This window comes from Cetorhinus maximus, chromosome 15 (assembly GCF_964194155.1).
Source record: "Cetorhinus maximus chromosome 15, sCetMax3.hap1.1, whole genome shotgun sequence".
NCBI classification, from domain to species: Eukaryota; Metazoa; Chordata; class Chondrichthyes; order Lamniformes; family Cetorhinidae; genus Cetorhinus; species Cetorhinus maximus.
The window spans coordinates 46,433,308-46,457,395 of NC_135893.1; the positions used below are offsets into that span (position 1 = coordinate 46,433,308).

The 24,088-nt window shown below is 40.8% G+C and overlaps 1 protein-coding gene across 10 annotated transcripts in view; it reads left to right on the top strand.

Annotated features, from left to right (window-relative positions):
* Nucleotides 1–24,088, top strand: part of katnip (katanin interacting protein) — a 133,809-nt gene that overhangs the window by 75,462 nt on the left and 34,259 nt on the right. For all 10 annotated transcript variants that reach the window (XR_013578923.1, XM_078558337.1, XM_078558334.1 and 7 more), the window contains 6 exons: nucleotides 1,201–1,338; nucleotides 3,084–4,173; nucleotides 9,164–9,907; nucleotides 11,255–11,463; nucleotides 14,557–14,626; nucleotides 23,692–23,869. Coding sequence is in view for 9 of the 10 variants with exons in the window: in XM_078558337.1 (XP_078414463.1) it covers nucleotides 1,201–1,338; nucleotides 3,084–4,173; nucleotides 9,164–9,907; nucleotides 11,255–11,463; nucleotides 14,557–14,626; nucleotides 23,692–23,869 (2,429 nt within the window). In the remaining variant the exon portion in view is untranslated. The remainder of the gene's footprint in view (nucleotides 1–1,200; nucleotides 1,339–3,083; nucleotides 4,174–9,163; nucleotides 9,908–11,254; nucleotides 11,464–14,556; nucleotides 14,627–23,691; nucleotides 23,870–24,088) is intronic.

Below are 24,088 nucleotides of genomic sequence, written 5' to 3' on the forward strand. Positions count from 1 at the left end.
GGCCGCTCTGTGTCTACCAGCTTATTCACATCAATAGCATGCCAACCTCCATGAGAAATAGTTTCACTCCACCTCCCTTTATGCATTCTCGTGGCTTTCAATGTATTTAGTCTTTCAATAACAAAAATAAACAAGATGTGAATTAGAAAGAGTATTCCTATGCCTTCTGTAGAAGATTCAGGAGGGCTGACAGCACATGGCTTTGGCATACATGACTTGACCATACTGTATATCAATTAGAATATTTCTGTTTAAGACTATTGAATATGCTTTTGATTTATGCTTCACAGATGTCTGTTATCTGTGTGGTGATGATCAGTCTAAGAGCAGGTCCTCTGTTCATTTCTCCGTGTCTCATGGTCCTGCACTTCCCTATTCAGTTGCTCATAGCCTCCCATTTTCAACTTCATTGAGCAATATGATTAAGATAAAGAATATATGAAGTGGTTTCCTGTTGCCTTTCCCATATGTACTTAAAGGAAATACAAGACTTCTTCCTGAAGGATCCTTCTCTTGTGAGTAGGCATTGTCCCTCCAGGCTCTAACTCTTCCATCATCACAACCAAAACTTTGCTGGTGCTGCCATTGGCTATGGCTCGTAACCCTGAGCATGGAGGCCTCAACTGAGTCTGGGATGACTCGCAAGCAGTCTCAAATGAGCCTGCTACCCTAGTCTGCCATCTGTTAACAGTAAAATATAATATTGTGTCTTAATTCACTGTTTTTAAAATGACATCATCATAAGATCCAAACAGGCAAACAAATTCTATGAGATGGCATCACTCTTGAAAGTCTACATTTAATTTGTTACAAATATTTGCTGAACCTTGCACTATCCAAAGGAGAAGATATTAAAAGAGGGATTAAAAGCTTGGCCCAGGAGGCAGGTTTAAATAAGGGTTTAAAAGGATGTGAGAGCTGGGGAATGTCATTGTCTTTCTTTTAAGTATAAATGCTGATAAGACAAGTGGATAGTTGAATGATTGAAGTAAGATGTTCATTATTTCAATATTCTTAATACAGCAATTTACTGTTGAAACAATTGCTTGTTGGCAATCTACATTAGTTTACATTTCTTAATTTCTGTGCTTCTGCTTTAATATATTGATTTTAAAAACATTCTGTTTCTCCCTCTATGATCACCAAGGAAAGCTTAACTCCGGGTATGTTATTAAGATCTAACCTTTCCTCTTACCTTAGACCACAAAAGAACGTCACATGTGGACATGCCCTTTCCACCCACCGATTCAATTATATTTTGTTGTGCGTAGCCCAAACAAGTCATGTGGCTTTGGTATTTCTAAAGTCAAGATTTGGAATTATAACAGAAGCCTCAATGTAAGTTGCTTATGTGTTTCTTCTACTTTTGTGCAGATTGGAATAAGATGTATTTTAGAAGGTAAACATTCATTTCATATAAGATTTAGCAGTTAAGAAAAATATATGGGTTTTTAAACGTGAATGAAAACATCAGATGGAGGGGGGGTGGCAAAAATCCTGTAATTTTAAAAACGTAACTGACACTATAGATAAATGAAATGGAGTAATGAGAATTTTGATGCTTATTTTGCTTACTATGGAATAGATAATAGCATGTCTCACAATGCATCGAAGTTCAGCCTGTTGACAAGATATATAAATAAGTAGAATGTAGAACAGCAGGAGATTAATGCAGTGGATTATTAAGCTTTATCCTTATTTTACTTGTGCACAACCAATAACAGCAATAGACTAAGATGTTGTTTATCCTTATTTGAAGTACTAATATGTACAACATAAAATGGAAAGATTGGTGTCTTTTTGTGCTATATTAAGGCACAAATGTTAAAAGTCTACAAAAGGTATTCAAATAGACCTTCAATTAAATTTAAAAATTACGGTATGTATTGTAGATTAGAGCAAAGTTTGAACCCAACAGGGTGTTTTAAGGCTGTGACTCGCTTTTGATACATATTGGCATATTTAAGATTCTGTTATTAGCACTAATCAAATAAAGAATTGTACATTTCTTTAATTAGGTTAGAAAGCATCGATATTTTCTACAGTTTTAAATTATAGGATTAAGAGTAAATTATGTTTTATTAAACAAATAAATTTAGCTTTAATTTTTATCTCTAGATTAAAAATGCAGCTTGTGGAAGTAATTGAAAGAATATTAAACGCTCAAATTAAATTATTTTACAGTTCATATATTATTGCCATCAGTGCAATCAGCATGAATTATGATTTGGAATTAAAAGATCACAAATCAAATTTGTGACTTCCAAACTTTGTAATAACTTGGATTGCTCTTCTAGAGATTTATGTAAATACTTACAAAACTGAAAATACTGTACATCTTCAATGCAACGAGTTTGTGATGTTAATGAGAGTCCGGCAGAGTGCAGACAGTCATAGTCAAAGGACTAAGAGCAGGTCAACCCGCCTGTCCTTTCTAAATTTAAAATAAAAACAAATTCTCAGCCATAGTGAAGTGTTTCCTACAGTTAAGAACTTCATTTTCTTTTAAGTTTGCAGCTGATTTTAGAAAATGTGAATAGAGAATCTACATGAACTTTGGTTGCTCTTACTGTGAATATTATAGCCACTAAGGCGATGAATGTGATGTGCTATGAAATTAAGAGAGGACAATGTGATAGAAGTGTTTAAATTTATGAAGGAAAGCCAGCAACTAGATAGAAGCAGATTATTTCCAGCAATGGAACAGGCAAGAATGAAGGACCGTATATACAAAGTTAAATGTAAGAGATTTAGAACAGAGAGTGAAAAATCTTTACTCTCAGTTCTGATGATGTGGGATCAATTTCAGAGTTAGTGGTTGTGGCAGAAACTGTCAACAGTCAAGATTGGTTTGGATAGGTGTATAGAGGAAAGGAGATATAGAACAGGTTAGGTGAATGTCATTAGAACTATTTGCTTGAATGGAGGATAAACACACACAGGAACTGAATGAATCAAATGTCCTGCTTTTGAGTTGTATTGTCTGTTCATCACTCTAAGTAACAAGTACATTGTACATCAAATATTTGAATGCATTTATAACATGGCGAAAATTGCTTTCAGTCTCTAAACTCTTTCTTCAGGAGCTTGATGTTGGTGCAAGGCATGTAAGGATTTATGTGGACAGTGATTTGGTATATGAAGAGGAGCTTGAAAAAGGCTGTGGAAACCAAGTGTTTGATTATAGTACAACCATTGACCTGAGACTCAGCAAAAGAAAAGCTATATTTGATACTTCCAGTGGGAGTGATATGGAAGAGCAAACTGAAGAAATTGCAAGCTCAGAAAGAGGTTCCAGCATTGAGCCGCCAGAACAAGCAACTTACTCATTCTTTCTAAATTCAAATTTGGATAATAATAAAAATATATTTGATAATTCCAGTGGGAGTGATATAGAAGAACAAGCCAACGAAATTGAGAGCTCGAAAAGAAACCCTGGCATTGAGTCTCCACAACATGAAAGTCCTTCGTTCTTTTTAAATTCAAACTTAGAGAATAAGAAAAATGTGTTAATTTATTCAAATGGCTCAGCAAAGAGTAGAATTTCAGCCTTGGAGGAAGACACAATGTTAACAGTCCCAGTTTCACTTGAGGAGTCACTCTTGCGGATAAATATTTCAGAAACCAGCAAGGAGGGAGAAGAGATTGATTCTGATGAAGAACTAGTCATGAAAGACCAGCTGGAAAAATTAACTGGAAGGAAAATATCAGAAATATCATCAGTTTCAAAAGTACCCTCATGGTTAAAATCACCAGAGAAAGAAAAATCCAACCAAAGTAAATGGAAGAAGCCTCTGTGGCTTAGTGATGAGACACTCGTAGATTTAAAAATTGACAATAATTCAACTAAAACTAATGAGGCCAGTTATAATTGGCCAGATCGACTTGACCCTGCCAGAAGTTACAAAAATATAATTGGTACAACCGAGAAGACCTTCAACTGCAACAGGAAAAAGTTAGTCGACCCTCATGAAAGGGGCAAAATGCTTACTGACAAAAAATATTTAGACTTTCTGGACAACTTCAAAGAAAGTGACTGTTATGTGCCTTCATCACTGGAAGAAGAGTGTCAAAGAACTGACTATCCTGTCAGTGGAAGGAGAAGTTCTATGAAGAGTGCAAGAAATAAAGAACTGTTTAATATTAATGACACTGAAGGACAGCTTAAAATAGGTAGAGTGAATTTATCATCTATCATTCCAATGTTTTAAGATTTTACTCAAAAGTCATTTAACATGTATTATTATGCTGCAGTTTAATGAGCTATAGTATAAAGTGGATGTGGACTTTTTAATTTTTCAGTTAGCCAATAGAATGAACAAGGTCCTTTGTATTTTACCAGGTGTATGGGCTTGTGAAATTTAGTGTTTCCAAGACCCACAGCAATATGTATATTTTGAATTTACATGATTTTTCATTGTGTAGCCTGGTATATCACTTAAGTGATTAGGAACTTAAAAGCCTTACAGCCTGAAGCTCAAATAATAAGACAGGTTGTATATATACTAGTTAAAATATTCATTCTGCTGACACCATGTTTTTTTTTACACCTATTAGAATGTGCCATATATGTTTAGTTCAAAGCAGCATGGTTAACTTTATAATCCTTTTATTTTATGCCAAATATCATATTCAGTGAGTTTGCAGTGTGTCTAAATTATTCTCTCTTCCTCATGCCTCTATTCCCCATTTCTATTCAGTTTCAATTCCCTCCCCTTCCGCTGCCCCCTGTTCCACTGCCGCCACCCCCCCCCCCCAATTTTCCGCCGCTGTCCTCTTCCTCCACCCTTCACCCCCCTTATCCTTTTGAATTCTCATAAATATGCAGATTATGCCATCAGACTGACAGCAGAAAGCTATATGGATTTGTTAAGTTTGGCATGTTTTCCAATAATTGTTTTTGAAATGACCAATTTGATAACTAAATGGAATACAGTGGGCATAATATATCAAATTTCCGATGACATTCCACAAGATGTTGCATGAACCTTGTTTGAAAAATTCAGGTGTATTCGAGGAACTGTAGCAGCATGTATAGGAAGTTGATTGATGGGCAGAGGGTTGGAAGTGTTGTAGTCCAGCGGGTTCTCTGCATATATGGGTGATTTGGACAGCTGTTAGGAATACAAGCTTGAATTTTGTAAATGACAAACAAACGGTGGCTTGGAGAAGAACTGCTTTAGCCTTAAAGGAGATAGACTTGTTAACAGACTAATGGTCAATGCAGCTTAATATGGATAAGTATGAAGTAATATAACTTGTGAGAATAAATAAGCAATTAAAGTCTACATTTAGTGGAAAGGCACTGAAGTGGGTATATTGAAGATTGAGCAATAACACTTTGTGATTTATAAATGGCAGTATAAAGCAGGGTAAAGAAGCAAAGGTGAATTGGTGCAAAGCCTTGGTTAAGAGTAATGTGTACAGTTTTCAGTGCTCCAATATACGAAGGGCATTAAAAGTATAGAAACTATACAGCAAAGATTCACCAGGCTGATGCCAGAAATGGGAAGCAATAGTTATGAAGAGAGACTTGAGTTACTGGTAGAGTAAGCTAAGAGGAATTTAAATAGAGGTTTTAAAATGAATGCAGTGAATAGAGAAAATCAGTTTATTGTGCATGGGGAATCAGTGTCAATAAATCTTTAAATTTAAGTTATTACAATACAATTTTAAATTATTACAATAGAATGAGGAGAAGGATTAGGAGAAATTTCTTCTTAGCAAGGCATGACCAAGACAAGAAGAGCTCTGAAGAAGTCATGTTTACTCGAAATGTTAACTGGGTTTCTCGCTCCACAGATGCTGCCAGGCCTGCTGAGATTTTCCAGCATTCTCTGTTTTTATTTCAGATTTTGAACATCTGCAATATTTTGCTTTTATCGTATGACCGTACAAGAACTGGTTGAGCTACCTTTTTGTCGCCATTGGATGTCCCTTGATTTGAGGATGATGCCTGCTTGGGGCCAGGGGTTTCTGCCTTGGGCCTCCATGTGACTCAGCAGGCTGATTCTCGACCCACAGATCTTTCGGACATGGGCAGGATGTCCTGAGGTAGTGTTCAGGATTTGCCTCTTTATTTTCTTCCCTGCCACCGCTTTGCCTCATCATTGTAATTCAAAGCGTGATACAGCTTGATGGACAAGTTCTCACCATTCTGAAGCATTGGTAACAAGTTCCCCCCAGTCATTAATGTAAGTGCTGCCACGCTTCAAGGAGGTCTTCAGAGCATCTTTGAGGGGGTTTTTTTTGTCCTCCACTGGAACGTTGGCCATTTGAATTGAGAGAACAGGACCTGGTGGGGAAGACAGTTTTCAGCGATCTGGACACCGTGTCCAGTCCATTGAATTAGATTTTGAGGAGTTTTGCCTGAATGCTCGTGGAGCTGGCTTCAAAAGGACACTAGCATTTGTCAGACGGCCCTCCCATTGAATCTGGAGGATGCAGCATTGCTGATGGAATTTCTCTAGCGCTCTTGTATGTCACTGATACACAGTCCAGGTCTCATTGCAGTACAAGAGTGTGGTAAAGACAACTGCTCTGTACACTAGGATTTTTGTTGACTTGCAGTGGTCTTAGGAGCATAGGAACATAGCAGGCCATTTAGCCTGTCGAGCCTCTTCCATCATTCGAATGATCATAGCTGATCATCCACCTCAATGCCTTTTTCTCACACTATCTCCACATCCATTTATGTCATTGGTATTTAGAAAGCTGTCAATCTCTACTTTAAACATGTTCAATGACTGAACTTCAACAGCCCTTTGGGGTAGAGAATTCCAAAGATTCACAGTCCTCTCTGAGTAAAAAAAATTCTCCTCAACTCGGCCCTAAGTGGCTTCCCCCTTATTTTGAAATTTTATCCCCTGGTTCTAGACTCCTCAGCCAGGGGGAATATCTTACCTGCATCTACCCTGTCTATCCCTTTAAGTATTTTGTAGATTTCAATGAGATCACCTCTCAGCCTTTGAAACTCTAGAGAATACAGGCCCAGTTTCCCCAATCTCTCTTCATGGGACAGTCCTGCCATCCCGGGGACAAGTCTGGTGAACCCTTGTTGCACTCCCTCTATGGCAGTAATGCCCTTCCTTAGGTAAGGAGACCAAAACTGCACACAGTACTCCAGGTGTGGTCTAACCAAGGTTCTATAAAATTGAAGCAAGATTTTGCTACTCCTTACTCATATCCTCTTGTGAAAGAGGCCAACATTTCATTCACTTCCTAATTGCTTGCTGCACCTACATGTTAGCTTTCAGTGACTTATTGACGAGGATGCCCAGGTTCCTTTGTACATTTACACTTTCTAATCTTTTCCTATTTAAATACTCTGCACATCTGTTCCTCCTACCAAAGTGGATAACCTCCTAATTTTTCCACATTATATTCCACCTTTGTTGTCAAACACTTGCTGCTGTAGTTTGTAGAAGGCTGAGCTGGCACAGCTGAACCAGTGCTGGATCTCCTTGTCAATAGTGGCATTTTGAGAGAGGTGGCTGCCAAGGTATGGGAAGTGTTCAACATATTGCAAAGACTCTCCCTCAACATATATGGGAGGCGGAATATTTGGCTGACCAAATTGCGCGTTGATATGAGTTTTGTTTTGGGGGAGACAGTGGTGTAGTGGTAATGCCACTGGACTAGTAATCCAGAGGCCCAGGCTAATGCCCTGAGGACACAGGTTCAAATCCCACCATGGCAGCTGGTGGAATTTAAATTCAATTAATAAAATCTGGAATTAAAAGCTAGTGGGTGGTAAATGCTGGCTGACCTTGCCAGCTACACCCACATCCCATGAAAGAAAAAATTTTAAAAATCATTCAAGGGCAGGCCAATTCCCCTGTATGCAGGATTGAAGAGATCAAGAGTGGCTTGCAAATCTGATGCTATTCCCATTTAAACCTTCTTAAGGTCTATCTTTTGTTTCTTTATTTTTCTCATTACAATCTCCTTTTGCCTTGTATCATCATCCCTTTCGTCATTTCATTACATAAGATTACATAGGATATATAGTGCAGAAACAGGCCATTCAGTCCAACCAGTCTATACAGTGTTTATGGTCCAGTTGAGCTTCCTCCTGTTTTTTTCTCAACCGTTGTGACCCTCTATTCCCTTCTCCCTCATGTTTACCTAATTTCCCCTTAAATGCACCTATGCTATTCACTTCAACCACTACCCATGGTGGCGAGTTCCACATTTCTTTCTGCATAAAGAAGTTTCTTCTGAATTCCTTATTGGATATCTGGATGACTGTCTTATGTTGATGACCTTCAGTTATTCTCTCCTCCACAAGAGGAAGCATTCTCTCTCTATTCCCTCTATCAAAATCTTTCATAATTTTAAATCCCTCTATTTGGTCACCCCTCAGCCTTCTATTTTTCAAGAGAAAAGAGACCCAGCCTCTTGATCCTTTCCTGGTGTGTATATCCATGCATTTCTGGTATCATTCTTGCAAATCATCTTTCCCACACTCCAGTGCCTCTATTTCCTTTTTATAATATGATGACCAGAACTAAATGCTTACTCTAAGCATGGTCTAACCAAGGTTCGATGCAGGTTTAGCATAACTTCCCTACTTTTCAATTCTACCCCTTTAGAAATAAAACCTAATGCTTACTTTGCTTTTTAGTGGCCTTGCTAAGGTGTGACGCAACTGGTGATTGATGTATTTGCACTCCAAGATCCCTTTGATCCTCTGCCCCACCTAAACTTTCACCTTCTAAATAATAATTGACCTCCCAATTCTTTCTACCAAAATGTTATATGTCTCATAATTATCTGTGTTGAACTTCATGTTCCAATTATTTGCCCATTCCATAATCTGTCCTGCCTTCCACTCAATCACATACCGTCCCTTATGTTCTTTCCTCCTCCACCACAACCATCCACTTTCCCTGCCTCACTTAAAAACTGTTGATCTCTAAGTACTCCTGTTTTTGACATTGATTTGAAATGTTAACTGTTTCTCTCACCACAGATGCTGCCAAGCCCTGCTTAGTATTTCCACCATTTTCTGCTTTTATTTCAGATTTTCAACACTCACAGTATTTTGCACTTGATATTGGTGTTGGTCACTATTTGAGTTGCAAAATAGATTAGTAGTGAACTGAAATCCATGGTATATAATTTGACTAGATTCATCTTTTATGATTCATCTTTTATTCAGATAATCAGAAACCTGCAAAGATTCCGGGATCCATGAGAGCCAAGTGGCAAAATGAGCAGGATGACACACTGATGGAGTCCTGGAACTCTTTATTAAAGTTCAACAGGTCACAGCGAGGTCGTATAGCCAACATGGATTTTGAGGGAGACGTTTTTGATGAGTTTTTGCAAGAACAAAGAGTTGGAAGAGAAACAGGATTGAAATGCTTGCACGAAGAATCAGTGCATGATATTAAAGAGGAGAAGGAAGAACAAACGACTGACCTTGAAAGAGATGATGAAGGAAGTGATGATTTTGAAATTCCAGTTTTACCTCGCGGCTGTCATTTAGTTATTAATATTACAACAACCTGGGGTGATAGACATTATGTTGGACTTAATGGGATTGAAATATTCAGTTCAACTGGAGAGCCTGTGCAAATAGCACAAATAAGAGCAGATCCAGCAGATATTAACATTTTACCTGCTTACGGTAAAGACCCTCGAGTCATTTCAAATTTGATTGATGGGGTAAACAGGACGCAAGATGATATGCATCTCTGGTTAGCACCTTTCACTCCAGGAAGGTCTCACCTGATCTATATTGACTTTGTAAATCCGTGTCATTTAGCCATGATTCGAATTTGGAATTACAACAAATCAAGAATACATTCTTTCCGTGGTATTAAAGATGTTGAGATATTACTAAATGGGAAATTGATCTTCAGAGGAGAAATTGCCAAGGCATCAGGAACCTTAAATGGAGGTAAAGTATGTTCTATTCTAGTTGGTATAACTAGTTGAATAATCTTCCCTTATCCCACCTAGTTAGCATCGAGCAAAAGATTATGCAATTAAGCTGCAGCATTGCATTTGACTACCATAGAGTCAATACTAATTACATCACTCATGCAACATTCAAAAGCAACCTTTATTTTCACCCTTATTCATCTAACTCTCCGAGTAGCCTTCAATCCCTTTCTTCCTTATGTATTTATCTAGCTTTCCTTTAAATGCATTTACGCTACTCAACTCACTACCTCTGTGGTAGTGAGTTCCACCTTCTAACCACTCTCTGAGGAAAAGAGGTTCCTCCTGAATTCCCTTTTAGATTTATTGGCGACTGTCATTTATTTATGGCCTTTGTTTTGGACTCAGCAGAAGTGAAAACATTTTCTTTATCTACTCTATCAAACTTTTTCATAAACTTAAAGACCTCTGTCAGGTCTTTTTTAAAGAAAAATCTTTAATGCTATAGGAAAGTAACTGGCTTTTAAGTGTTTTGCTGCATTAAGCTCATAACTACATTTCTGTCAACATGGCTGAGTCTGAAGGTTGAAGCCCACTTTAGAGGCTTGAGCAAATTGCCTGTGTTGGCCCTTTTTTGCAGCCCAAAGGATTGTTGTTTGGATGAGATGTTAAATCGAAGCCTTGATTGTCCTCTCAGCAGGATGTGAAAGATCCTACATTAATATTCAAAGAGCAGCAGGGTTCTCCTTTGTCACCCCTTCAGCCGGCACCTAAAACTGATCATTTATTTATCTCATTGCTGTTTGTGCAGCAGTTAGCTTCCACATTCTCTGTATCATAACAGTGGCAACACTTCAAAAGCATGTTAACTGTAAAGTGCTGTGAAGCATCCAGGTGTTGTGAAAAGTGCTGTAGAAATGAAGCCCTTTTTCCTTCATCTTAAATGAAAAGCTGTCAAAAGTACAACTACTTAACAGCAGATTAAGTTACTATAGCATATATTGCCTTTTAAAATATGTAGGAGGAAAGATTGTGACTGGCTGGTAGAGGTTCTTGCCAGATGTTCGATAGGTATATACCCCTAGATTCCAGAGACTTGTTACAAGAGACTTATTACAATGCTATAATTTTGTAGCAAGGGAAGTTGATTTAGTTTTCTTGATAATTTAAGCAATTAAAAACAATAGTTTATGAAGGTCAGAAGCAATGAAATATTGAAAAATTACCTTCCGTTTCTAACATTTATATTGAGAACCTTTGCAATCTGCCAGGATTGTTTTCTTGCCAGCTTTGCCAACTATCCCAATTTGCTTAGATTCAGGAAATACATTTGTCTTAACTTGTTTTCATTCTCCATTTTCAGCTTTGGAACAGTTTGGAGATACTATACTTTTCACTACAGATGATGAGATTTTAGATGCAATGTCCCAGTACGATGAAACCTTTGCAGCCAATATTGATTATACTCAGCCACTCATGTTTGAGGAAGAACTCAATAGACCTAGTACTGCAGACGGTGAAGGAGATGAGAGGCCATTCACACAGGCTGGCTTTAGAACAGAGGATGAACAGGTAAGTAAGTCTGTAGGACCTTTACACTGGAAAGGTTTTTTTTTGAGCTAGTATGTATTGCGCCAAACCTCTGAGTCTGAAGCAGGGAAGAATTGCAGCCCAAGAAAAACCCAGTTTAAACACCTGGGTTAGATCTGCCAGGGAAGGAGGAGGAAATGCAATATCTGAAGCAAGTGTGGGAGGGAGAGGGATAGATAGAATACAGGTAGGCTGGAGACAGAAATATAGCCGCACCTAGGATCACAGTAAAGGTGGATAAGGGAGTGGAACATGTCATCTTTAAATTGTCCCTAACATTTGTGAATATCCAGGTTTCTCTATGTTAACTTGCTATAAATGGAATTAAATGTTTATGCTGAGGACTTCTCTGCTATTTTATTCCTATGAGGATGTGATATAGTAATTCCTCCCTTAACACCCCAGTTCCGCTCTTTAAAAGTAAGAATTCAAACAAAAAGAATGTTAAGCGAGCCAAATTTTCCCGTAAGGTTTTAACTGGAGTTAGGTTCCAGAGTGAGTCTCACCCAGATCCCCAATGAGTCTCTTCTTGACGCTCAGCAGGTCTCTTCCCAATGCACGGTGATTCTCTTCGAAATCCACAGAGAGTCTCCGCTCTGATCCTCTTCAAACTCTCTGCCCCACCGGGCCCCTCCGCCCCGCCACACCCCGGGCCGGGCCCCTCCGCCCCGCCACACCCCGGGCCGGGCCCCTCCGCCCCGCCACACCCCGGGCCGGGCCCCTCCACCCCGCCACACCCCGGGCCGGGCCCCTGCGCCGCACCACACCCCGGGCCGCGCCCCTCCGCCCCGCCACACCCCGGGCCGGGCCCCTCCGCCCCGCCACACCCCGGGCCGGGCCCCTCCGCCCCGCCACACCCCGGGCCGGGCCCCTCCGCCACACCACACCCCGGGCCGGGCCCCTCCGCCCGGTCACACCCCGGGCCGGGCCCCTCCGCCCGGTCACACCCCGGGCCGGGCCCCTCCGCCCGGTCACACCCCGGGCCGGGCCCCTCCACCCGGTCACACCCCGGGCCGGGCCCCTCCGCCACACCACACCCTGGGCCGGGCCCCTCCGCCCCGCCACACCCCAGGCCGGGCCCCTCCGCCCAGCCGGGCCCCTCTGCCCCACCACACCCCGGGCCGGGCCCCTCCGCCCCGCCACACCCCGGGCCGGGCCCCTCCGCCCCGCCACACCCCGGGCCAGGCCCCTCCGCCCTGCCCCACCCCGGGCCGGGCCCCTCCGCCCCTCCCCGAGCTGAAGGCAGCCAATAGTGCAAAGGCTATGGGCCCTGACAATATTCCGGCAATAGTACAGACGAGTTGTGCTCCAGAACTTTCCGCGCCCCTAGCCAAGCTGTTCCAGGACAGCTACAACACTGGCACCTACCCGGCTATGTGGAAAGTTGCCCAGGTATGTCCTGTACACAAAAAGCAGGACAAATCCAACCCAGCCAAATACCGCACCATCAAGCTACTCTCTATCATCAGTAAAATGATGGAATGGGTCATCAACAGTGCTATCAAGTGGTAGTTGCTTAGCAATAACCTGCTCACTGAAGCCCAGTTTGGGTTCCACAAGGTTCGTTCAGGTCCTGACCTCGTGACAGCCTTGGTTCAAACATGGACAAAAGAGCTGAACTCCCGAGGTGAATGTGAGAGTGACTGCCCTTGACATCAAGGCAGCATTTGACCAAGTGTGGCATCAAGGAGCCCTGGCAATGTCAATGGGAGTCAGGGGGAAAACTCTCCGCTGGTTGGAGTCATGCCTAGCACAAAGGAAGATGGTTGTGGTTGTTGGAGGTCAGTCATCTCAGTTCCAGGACATCACTGCAGGAGTTCCTCAGGGTAGTGTCCTAGGCCAACCATATCCAGCTGCTTCATCAATAATCTTCCTTCATTCGTAAGGTCAGAAGTGGGGATGTTCGCTGATTGCACAATGTTCAGCATCATTCATGACTCCTCAGTCCATGTCCAAATGCAACAAGATCTGGACAATATCCAGGCTTGGGCTGACATATAGCTAGTAACATTTGTGCCAGGCAATGACCATCTCCAAGAGAGAATCTAATCATCGCCCCTTGATGTTCAATGGCATTACCATCGCTGAATCTCCCACTATCAACATTCTGGGGGTTACCATTGACCAGAAATTAGCTAGCCATATAAATACTGTGGCTACAAGAGCAGGTCTGAGGCTAGGAATTCTCTGGAACTCACCTCCTGAGTCCCCAAAGCCTGTCCACCATCTACAAGGCACAAGTCAGGAGTGTGATGGAATATTCCCCCACTTGCCTGGATGAGTGCAGCTCCCACAACACTCAAGAAGCTTGAAACCATCCACAAACATTCACCCCCTCCACTACCAACAAACAGTGAGCACAATGTGTACCATCCAGAAGGTGCACTGCAGAAACTCACCAAAGCTCCTTAGACAGCACTTTCCAAACCCACTACTGTTACCATCTAGAAGGAGAAGGGCAGCAAACACATGGGAACACTACTACCTGCAAGTTCCCCTCCAAGCCACATAGCACCCTGACTTGGAAATATATTGCCTTTCCTTCACTGTCAATAAGCCAAAATCCTGGTACTCCCTCCCTAACAGCAGTGTGGGTGTACCTACAACACATGGTCTGCAGCGGTTCAGGAAGGCAACTCAGCACCAACTTCTCAAGGGCAATTAAAGATGGGCAATAAATGCTGACCTAGCCAGTGACGCCCACATCCCATGAATGAATAAAGTTAAATGGCAGGAAATTGGCCATCCAATGATTATGATGTTGTCAGCAGATTTATGGTCACAACATGACATAGATGATGGACTAAAGTCATTTTATTTCAATATTTTTACACAAAAAATGGCGATTTTTTTTTTTAGGGTACTCGATGCTTCTTGTAAACACTACCATAGTTTGTGTGTTAGCTCCATCTGTTGGCTAAATATCAGTGTTGCAAATAAACCAATTGAAAACAAATGTTAATAATTGTGACATTGACAGGTCAGTAAATGGTCTCAAACAAATTTTATATATATATATAACCTTTTGAAATAACTACATGCAACCTCTTAACTCCTCACATTCTGCATTTGTAGGAGCAGGAGCAAACATCTTTCCTGTTGGGTGGAGCTGCTAGTCAGATGCGAGGGGAGTATACTGGGAAGTGTAAGTATTTGTATACAGGGCCCAAGTTCTAATAGCATCCAGATTACCTTTGAAGTTGATTTGTGTTCTTCTAGAGTCATGATGCATCTTAATAAAATTTCATTGCAGTTTTCCTTTTGTACAAATTTGTCTGGTTTAGGAGGACAATATTGTTGAAAGGATTTTGGTTAGATTTTCCTCTGCAGTGAATTTTATAACAAAATGGCACCAAAGCAGCACTTCTCCTTGTCAGTGTAATTCTGCTGAGAACCAACCAGTTCTTCCTAGTGCACCTTAATGGTACAGCTCGCACCATCCAGTCACTGACTGCCTGCAGAAGCAGATCAAATCCATGCTTGCTGCATTTTCTGATGAGGTGTCTCACTGTGGAGGCCAAGACTAGCTCTACCCTAGGTTGCTAAGCCCATTAACCTAAAGCTGAGTTGTTACTGTCTGCAAGCTGGCAATGAAGGAACCAGCTTTTTGTCCCAAGGGAAGGAGGCCTGTGAACAACATGATACATGTCTGTTGGAGGAGTTAACATAGCAGTGAATACACCACACCTAGCAAAAATCCACAAATCTACATGATGGTGGAAGAACTTTAGTGAACAAAGGCAGTCATACATTCAACAATGCATTGTAAGTGAGCATGTTTCCAGTTTTCAGCCTCCTTGCCTTCACCCTGTTGATCATCTGTAACCCATGTGATGGTGGTGCCACAATACTGCTCAATACCCCTTTCTCGTTCAACAAGTGTTATATTCATAACTGAATACATCGGAAAGTAGTGAAAGACTCTCATGATAGGTATTTTGTTGTCACCTTCATTAAAGAATGCCTTCTAAAATTGGGGTTATTTTCTGCATGATGGCAATTTTGCAGTGCCACATGTTCCCTTGTTCTTGTTGCCACTCTCAGCCCCCCTTTACCAACACACCTAAGTGTGTCACAGAGGCCAGACCTTTGATTCCTCGCCACCAGCGATTTGCCTCACCTTAAAGCTCACAACACTTAAAGTAATGCTTGGAATGTTTCCATTCAGTTTGAGCCTGAGTGATGAGTTGTCATTCCAGCTGTAGCTTTCACAATTTGATTTTTTAGTCAATTTTGCTTGGCTGGTTTGGTGCAGTATCAGTATTAGGGGCCTATGGCTTGCTGGATCAGTGATGATGTGGCCCAGTGTCATGTGGTGGCCTGAAGGATAGCCCACCTGTTAGAGCATAAGAAATAGGAGCAGGCCATTCGGCCCCTCAAGCCTACCCCGCTATTCAGTAAGATTATGGCTGATCTTCCACAGGCCTAGATCTAGACCCCCCTGGTTGTCTAGAGGAATACAGGGGAATATCAAAAAGAAAAAGAAAGCATACGATAGGCACAAAGAACTAAGCACTGCACACAGCCTAGACGAATATAGGAAGTGCAGGGACGAAGTAAAAGAGGAAATAAGGAAATCAAAGAGAGGGCATGAAAAAAGATTAGCAAGTAAAGTTAAAGATAACCCAAAGATGTTTTACCAATACATTAATGCTAAAAGATTTGTTAAGCAAAAGTGGGACCTATCAGAGATGAAGATGAAAACTTGTGTGTAGATGCAGAGGCTGTGGGAGGGGATTTGAATGAATATTTTGTCTCCATGTTTGCAAAGGAAAGGGAGGATGTAGTTATAGTCTAGCAGGAACACTGCGAGATATTGGACGGGATAGTCATAAAGAGAGAGGAAGCACTCGAAGGGTTGAAATCCTTGAAAGTTGATAAGTCACCAGGGCCAGATGGATTGTTTCTGAGGCTGTTGAAGGAAGTCAGGGAGGAGATAGCAGATGCTCTGAGGATGATTTTCCAATCCTCACTAGATACAGGAGAGGTACCGGAGGACTGGAGAAATGCAAATGTAGTTCCATTGTTTAAAAAGGGATCAAAGGAAATGCCAAACAATTATAGGCCAGTTAGTCTTACATCGGTGATGAGCAAATTAGTAGAATCAATCCTGAGAGATAGGATTAACTGTCATATGGAAAGGCATGGATGGTCAGCATGGAATTGTTAAAGGAAGGTCTTGCCTCACAAATGTGATTGAATTCTTTGAGGAAGTGACAAGAAAGGTTGATGAAGGTAGTGCAGTGGATGTTGTGAACATGGATTTTAGCAAGGCATTTGACAAGGCCCCACATGGCAGATTGGGCAGGAAAGTAAAATCCCATGGGATTCAGGGTAATGTGGCAAACTGGATAAAAGGTTGGCTTTGTAACAGGAAACAAAGGGTAATGGTCAATGGATGCCCTTGCGAATGGAAAGTTGTCTCAAGTGGTGTTCCACAGGGCTCGGTGTTGGGACCCTTGCTGTTTGAGTTATATATTAACGATTTGGACGTGAACATGGGGGGCACGATTGGGAAATTTGCAGATGACACAAAGATTGGCCGAGTAGCGGATAGTGCAGAGGATAGCCATAATCTCCAAAATGATATAGATGGGTTGGTGGAATGGGCGGTAAAGTGGCAGATGGATTTTAATATAGAGAAGTGTGAGGTCATACACTTAGGGAGGTCAAACAGTTACAGAGATTACACAATAAATGGAAACATACTAAGAGGGGTAGATGAAGTGAGAGATCTTGGCGTACAAGTACACAGGTCCCTGAAGGCAGCAGTTCAAGTAGACAAGGTTGTAAAGAAGGCATATGCAATGATGTCCTTCATTAGCAGAGGTATAGAATATAAAAGTAAGGATATAATGTTGGAATTGTATAAAACACTGGTGAGGCCACAACTGGAGTATTGTGTGCAGTTCTGGTGACCACATTACAGGAAGGATGTAATACCTCTGGAGAGAGTGCAGGGGAGGTTTACAAGAATGTTGCCAGGGTTAGAAAAGTGTAGCTATGAGGAGAGATTGGATAGGTTGGGGTTATTTTCCTTAGAACAAAAAAGGCTGAGAGGTGACTTGATTGAGGTGTACAAAATTATGAGGGGAATAGATAGAGTGCACAGGATAAAATTGTTTCCCTTGATGGAGAATTTTAGAACCAGGGGACATAGATTCAAGGTAAGTGGCAGAAGATGTAGGGGCGACATGAGGAAGAACTTTTTTACACAGAGGGTAGTGGGTGTCTGGAATTCGCTGCCCAAGTTGGTGGTAGAGGCAGAAACTCTAAACTCTTTTAAAAAGTACCTGGATCTACACCTAAAGTGCTGTAAGCTGCAGGGCTATGGGCCAGGTGCAGGAAGGAGGGATTAGAAAGGGCACCTGGGTGTCCTCGGGCTGGCATAGATAAGATGGGCCGAATAGCCTCCTGTGCTGTAACTTTTCTATGGTTCTAGGCCTCAACTCCTCTTTCGTGCCAGCTCCTCATCATAGCCCTCAACTCCCCGACATTTCAAAAATCTATCTATCCTCTTTAAGTACCTTTAGTGATCTAGCCGCCACAACTCCCTGGGGTAGAGAATTCCAGACATTCACTACCCACTGAGAGAAGAAATTCCTTTGCATCTCAGTTTTAAATCAGTGTCCCCTTATTCTGTAACTATGTCCCCTAATTTGAGATTCCCTCACTAGTGGAAACATTTTCTCAACATCTACCCTGTCAAGCCCCCACAGAAACTTGTACATTTCAATAAGATCATCCCTCATTCTTCTAAATTTTAATGAATAAAGGCCTAACCTGTTTACCCGTTCTTGATAAGTCAACCCCTTCATCCCAGAAATCAACCTAGTGAATCTCTTTTGAACTGCCTCCAATGCCAGTTTATCCTTTCTTAAATACTGGGACCAAAACTGTACACAGTACTCTAGGTGCGGCTTCACCAACACCCTGCACAGTTATAACAAGACTTCCCTATTTTTAAGCTCCAACCCCCCTAGCAATACAGCCCAAAATTCCATTTGCCTTCTCGATTACTTGCTGCATGTGCATGCTAACTTTTTGTGTTTCATGCACAAGAACACCCAGATCCCTCTGTGCTGCACTTTTTTGGAGTCTCTACATTTAAATAATAGTCTGCCTTTTGATTCTTCCTACCAAAGTGCATAACTTCACACTTTCTTACTTCCATCTGCCAAGTTTTTGCTCGCTCACTCAACCTATCTATATTCCCTTGCAGAAACCTTATGTCCTCATCACAACATGCCCTCCCACCTATTTTTGTACTGTCAGCAAATTTGGATACATTATATCCTCAAAGAACTCTAGCAAATTTGTCAAACATGATTTCCCTTTAACAAAACCATGTTGACTCTGTTTGATTGCGTTAAGCTTTTCTAAATGTCCTGCTATTTCTTCGTTAAAAATGGACTCTAGCATTTTCCCAATGGCAGATATTAGACTGACTGGCCTATAGCTTCCTGCTTTTTGACTCCCTCCTTTCTTGAACAGGAGCATCACATTAGCGGTTTTCCAATCCGCTGGGACCCTCCCGGAATCCAGTTAGTTCTGGAATATTTCGACCAATGCTTCCACTATCTCTGCAGCTACTTCCTTTTAAACCCTTGGATGCAGGCCATCAGGCCCTGGTGACTTGTCTGCCTTTAGTCCCATTAGTTTTTCAAATACTTTGTCCCTCGTGATAGAGACTGTTACAAGATCTTTCCTCCCATTAGCTCCTTGCTTATCTGATACCTTTGGAATGTTTATAGTGTCCTCCACCATGAAGACACATGCAAAATATTGATTTAAATTATCTGCCATTTCCCTGTTCCCCATTATCAATTCTCCAGTCGCATCCTCCAAGGGTCCCACGCTGACTTTAGCTATTCTCTTTTTATATACCCATAAAAGCTCTTGCTGTTTGTTTTTATATTTCTTGCCAATTTACTTTCATGATCAATTTTCTCCCTCTTTATTAGCTTTTTAGTCATCTGCTGCTGGTTCCTAAAAATTTCCAATCCCCTGGCTTACCACAAGTTTTTGCCGCTTCGTAAGCCTTAGTTTTTGATTGGATACTCTCATTGACCGCCTTTGTTAACCACGGGTGGTTCATCCTTCTCATTGAGTCCTTCTTCTTGACCGGGATAAATTTTTGCTGAGCGTTAGGAAATATCTGCTTAAATGTCTGGCACTGCTTATCCATCGACCTTCCCCTTCGTCTATTTTCCCAGCCTACTTTAGACAGCTCTTTCTTCATACCCCTGTAATTTCCCTTATTTAAGTTGAGGACACTGGTTTGAGAACCGAGTTGCTTGCCCTCAAACTGAATTTGAAATTCTACCACATTGTGATCACTACCCCCTAGAGGATCCTTAACTACAAGATCGCTTATTAATTCTACCTCATTACACATTACTAGATCTAAAATAGCTTGTTCCCAGGTAAGTTCCGCAATGTATTGCTCTAAGGAACAATCCCTGATGCACTCTACAAATTTGTCTTCCATGTCACCCCTGCCAATCTGATTTGTCCAGTCAATATGCAGATTAAAATCACCCATGACAATTGTAGCACCCTTCTTACAAGCCTCCATTATTTTCCGATTTATACTTTTGTCCTACAGTGAGGCAACTCTTTGGGGGCCTATGGATGACTCCCACCCATGACTTCTTCCCCTTGCTATTCCTTATTTCCACCCAAACTGATTCCACATCACGATCTATTGGACCTTTATCACTACTCACCACTGCACTGATACCTTCCATAATTAACAAAGCTCCCCCACCTCCTTTGCCTTTTTGCCTATTTTTCCAGATCGTCGAATACCCTTGAATATTGAGTTTCCAGTCTTGGTCACCCTGCAACCACGTCTCTTTAATAGCTATCAAGTCATATCCACGTTTTCAAGAACCAAGCTACAATAAGGATAAAGAAAAAAATGTCTTAAAATGTTTTTACATGAAAATATTTAAAGGTTTATCTGCAGTTTGCTCTGGGTCCCATTTTAGCCTTTAACTATAATGGAACCATAAGCAGACCCAATTTTCTGATTTGCAGAGGTGTTGTGTAATACGGGCAGTCACTGGGTGAAAAGGATGAGAAGTGAAACCCTAGAAAATGCTTTCCCCACCTGCTGCTATTTGCATTTAGCAGGTGTGGATGTAATAGTTAGAGGTCTGCCCCAGTAGGAGTGGAAGCAAATTTTCTGGACATTTTTTTGGAGTGGGAATTTGCTGTTAGGCTTCCCTGCCCTATTTTCCTCTGGTTAACATAAAAGCAGATGGATTCCTGGGGAAAACAATCTAACAAAGAAGAGAGGTTTTTGGGTAGGAGTTTGAAAGTAGTTACTCCCCTAATACACATGCTCTATTTTGGGAGGATGATGACTCTGAGACCATCAAATGGATTACAATGGCGCCAAGAAAAATCAGATGATGTGGAGGGCTATAAGCAATTCTGTTGAGAATACAGCAGTAATAGAAGGCTTAGATATCATCATTAGCAGTTCAGACTGAGAATTTCAGCTGGTTTGTTGTCTCTCTGGAGCCTAGAATAAGAAACATTTCAGGAAGACTGGAGAAGATTATTGGAGAGCAATGAGATTGGCGAGCTATTGTGTCTACGTGAGAGCTAGCGATGTAGTACAGGAAAACCCTGATGACATTCTAAAGAAATTTAATATTTGACAATGGACTCAAGAGAAGGACTGCAATGCTGGCAATCTCTGGGTGACTCCTCAATCATGTGCTAGAATAGGGAAGTGTAGGATATGCCTGAAGAGATGTCAGAGAGCTTTGCTTTTATAATTTATTGGCACCAGTTCTGGGGAAGAAAGTTCAATTGGAAAGAGAAAAAGTTAACACACAAACGAGGACATCAGGCAAATTTTAGATAAGGACTGAGATATTAGAGCTGGGAAGAGAAATGGGCGCACAGGACTATAATTTTTTAAAAAGCTGATTGCAAATGTACAGAATAAATATAGAGAATTAAAAATACTACTTCACGTTTCAGGATGGATAAATAGAGCTTTGAAACAATCTAAAATTAAGAGGAAGTAAAATGTGGTATTAAAAAAGTAATGAAATAAGGGAGGAGGTATGAGAAGAGGATCTCAAAGAAAGTGAGAAAATATATCAGAAGGATTGTTAAATGTGAGATGCTTCCCCCAAGAGGAGAAGATAGTGAATTAGTAGAAGGTAAAAGGAAATAGGGATAATTGTGAAGTACTTTATATCAAAAGAGAAGGATATTTGGGAGTTGTTAAATCCAGAATTGGTTAAAAGCAAGATGAAAGATGTAATAAGTTAAAGGAAAGTATCAGAGAAGTTTGTTAATCCAGGGGAAGACAAAGTGCCATGTTTATTCAAGAACCCTGAAGAAGATGGTGGGAGAAATATCAAAGGCCCTAGATTTCAAGACTCTATTGAGTGTGGATGTGTGATGGAGGACCGGAGACTGGCTAGTGCAATACCAATCCTTCAAAAAGCGATACAGATCTAATTTGATTAATTACAGGCCAGTTAGTTTAACATCATTCTTTACCCAATATATAAATAAGGAGAAAATAATTAGAAGCAGCCGCAGGTATTTCAGAAAGGAGAATTGTCCTCAAAAATAGGTGTGAGAGTTCTGAGGTTGACATGTAAGGTAGAAGGAGGAAATGCAGTGAACGTCTGTTCATGGACTTTTAGAAAGCTTTAGAGAAGGTCGTATGAAATATTGGAGAAAATTAATAGATATGGAATTAGGGGGAGGATAGCATATTAGATTAAAAACTGGTTAGAGGAGAGGAAATTGAGCTAATGTTAAGGGCAGTTTTTCAGAATGTTTGCAAGTTGGCAGTGGTGCCCTACAAGCACCTGTTCTGGAGTTAACTGTTCACTGTGTACAACAATGATTTGGATATAGGACTAGGTAAAGTGGTAATTGCAGGCAATACTAAAACAGTTCTGGGAACCAAAGGAAGTTACAAGGTGATATTGATAAGATGGTGGAATGGGCTTAAAATGCAGCAGATGGAATTCAGAAACAGTGTGTGAATTGTCACTTTTTAGTTTACTTTTTTTTTAAATGGAAGGCTGTGCAATGTATCAATGCAGAAAGATTTGGGAGTTCAGGTTCACAAAGCATTAAGTGGATAAGACTATACAAGATAAGGCTATTGCAAAAGGTGTAGCATACAATAGTTGAGATGTAATAGATCTGTATAATCTGGAGTATTGTATATAGTTTTGAGTATAGTAAGGATGTTGAAGCAATTAGATTCATTGAAATATATGAGAAAATATAAAAATGAAAAAAGTATGAAAAATTAAGGCTGCTTTCAATAGAGCCATTCAGCAGTGGCTCAGTTGGTAGCACTCTCACCTCTTGAATCACAAGGCCGATACTCCAATGCAGTATTGAGAGTGTGCTGCACTGTTGGATGTGCCGTCATTCAGATAAGACATTAAACTGAGGCCCCATCTGCTCTCTCAGGTGAATGTAAAAGGATCGCATAACAGTATTCCAAAGAATAGAGATGTTATCCCGGATGTCCTCACCAGCTTTTCTCCCTCAATCAACATTACCAAAGAAGTAGATTATCTGATCATTATCACATTGTTGTTTGCTGTGCACATATTGGTGTTTCCTACATTATAATATTTATTACTCTTCAAAAAGCACTTCATTGGCTGTAAAGTGCTTTGGGACATCTGGTGGTCATGAAAAGCACTATGAAAATGTCAGATTGCAGAGTGTTCTGAAAGAAGTGTTTAAAATTATGACAGATGGACTAGAGTAAATATAAACAGACTATTTTTAGTAGTCGCTCTAGAATGAGGAGACATACATTTATGATTATATGTAAGAGATTTAAGGCAGAGAGCATAAGTCTTTTTTAGAAGGTTGTCGGGCTGCAGAATGTGTTACCAAAGTTAGTGATTAAGCAGAGACCACATCAGCATTTAAGGATAGATTAGATAGATGGCTGAAGGGAAGGCTGATAAAGGATATGGGAACAGGATATATACCTGAGATTAGGACCTGTGGAGAATAAACATCAGCATAGCTGGTTGGGCTCAATAGTCTGTCTCGTAGTATAGTTCTATGTAATTCTATCTTTAAAAGTGTGTTGGTTTGGCACCAGATTGAATCTGCTTCATCTTGTTTACAAGCATGTATTTTGAAAACAAACATATTTTGTCATATAAACTTGAACTTTCTTTCTTTAAATTCCAGGTGTACAACTAAATTTCACTCTTACTTGGGGAGACTCCCACTACCTTGGGTTGACTGGACTGGAAGTTGTAGGCAAAGATGGTCAGGCACTACCTGTCACAATGGAAAATATTGAAGCATCACCAAGAGATCTAAATGAATTGCCAGAATATAATGAAGACAGTAGGACATTAGACAAGTATATACCATTCATTGACTAGACAAGAAAAATAATTTTATAGTGAGAGTGCTATTTAAAATATTTACCCTGGTGTTTATAAATGTTATACCATACCTAAAGCTAGGGTTATCCAAACAATGTCCCACCTATGATCCCTAGCAATCTGTTCCAAGTGACCCAAGCACCTAACTTCCATTTAGGCTTGTATTTCATGGGCATACTTGTTAATTAGTTCTT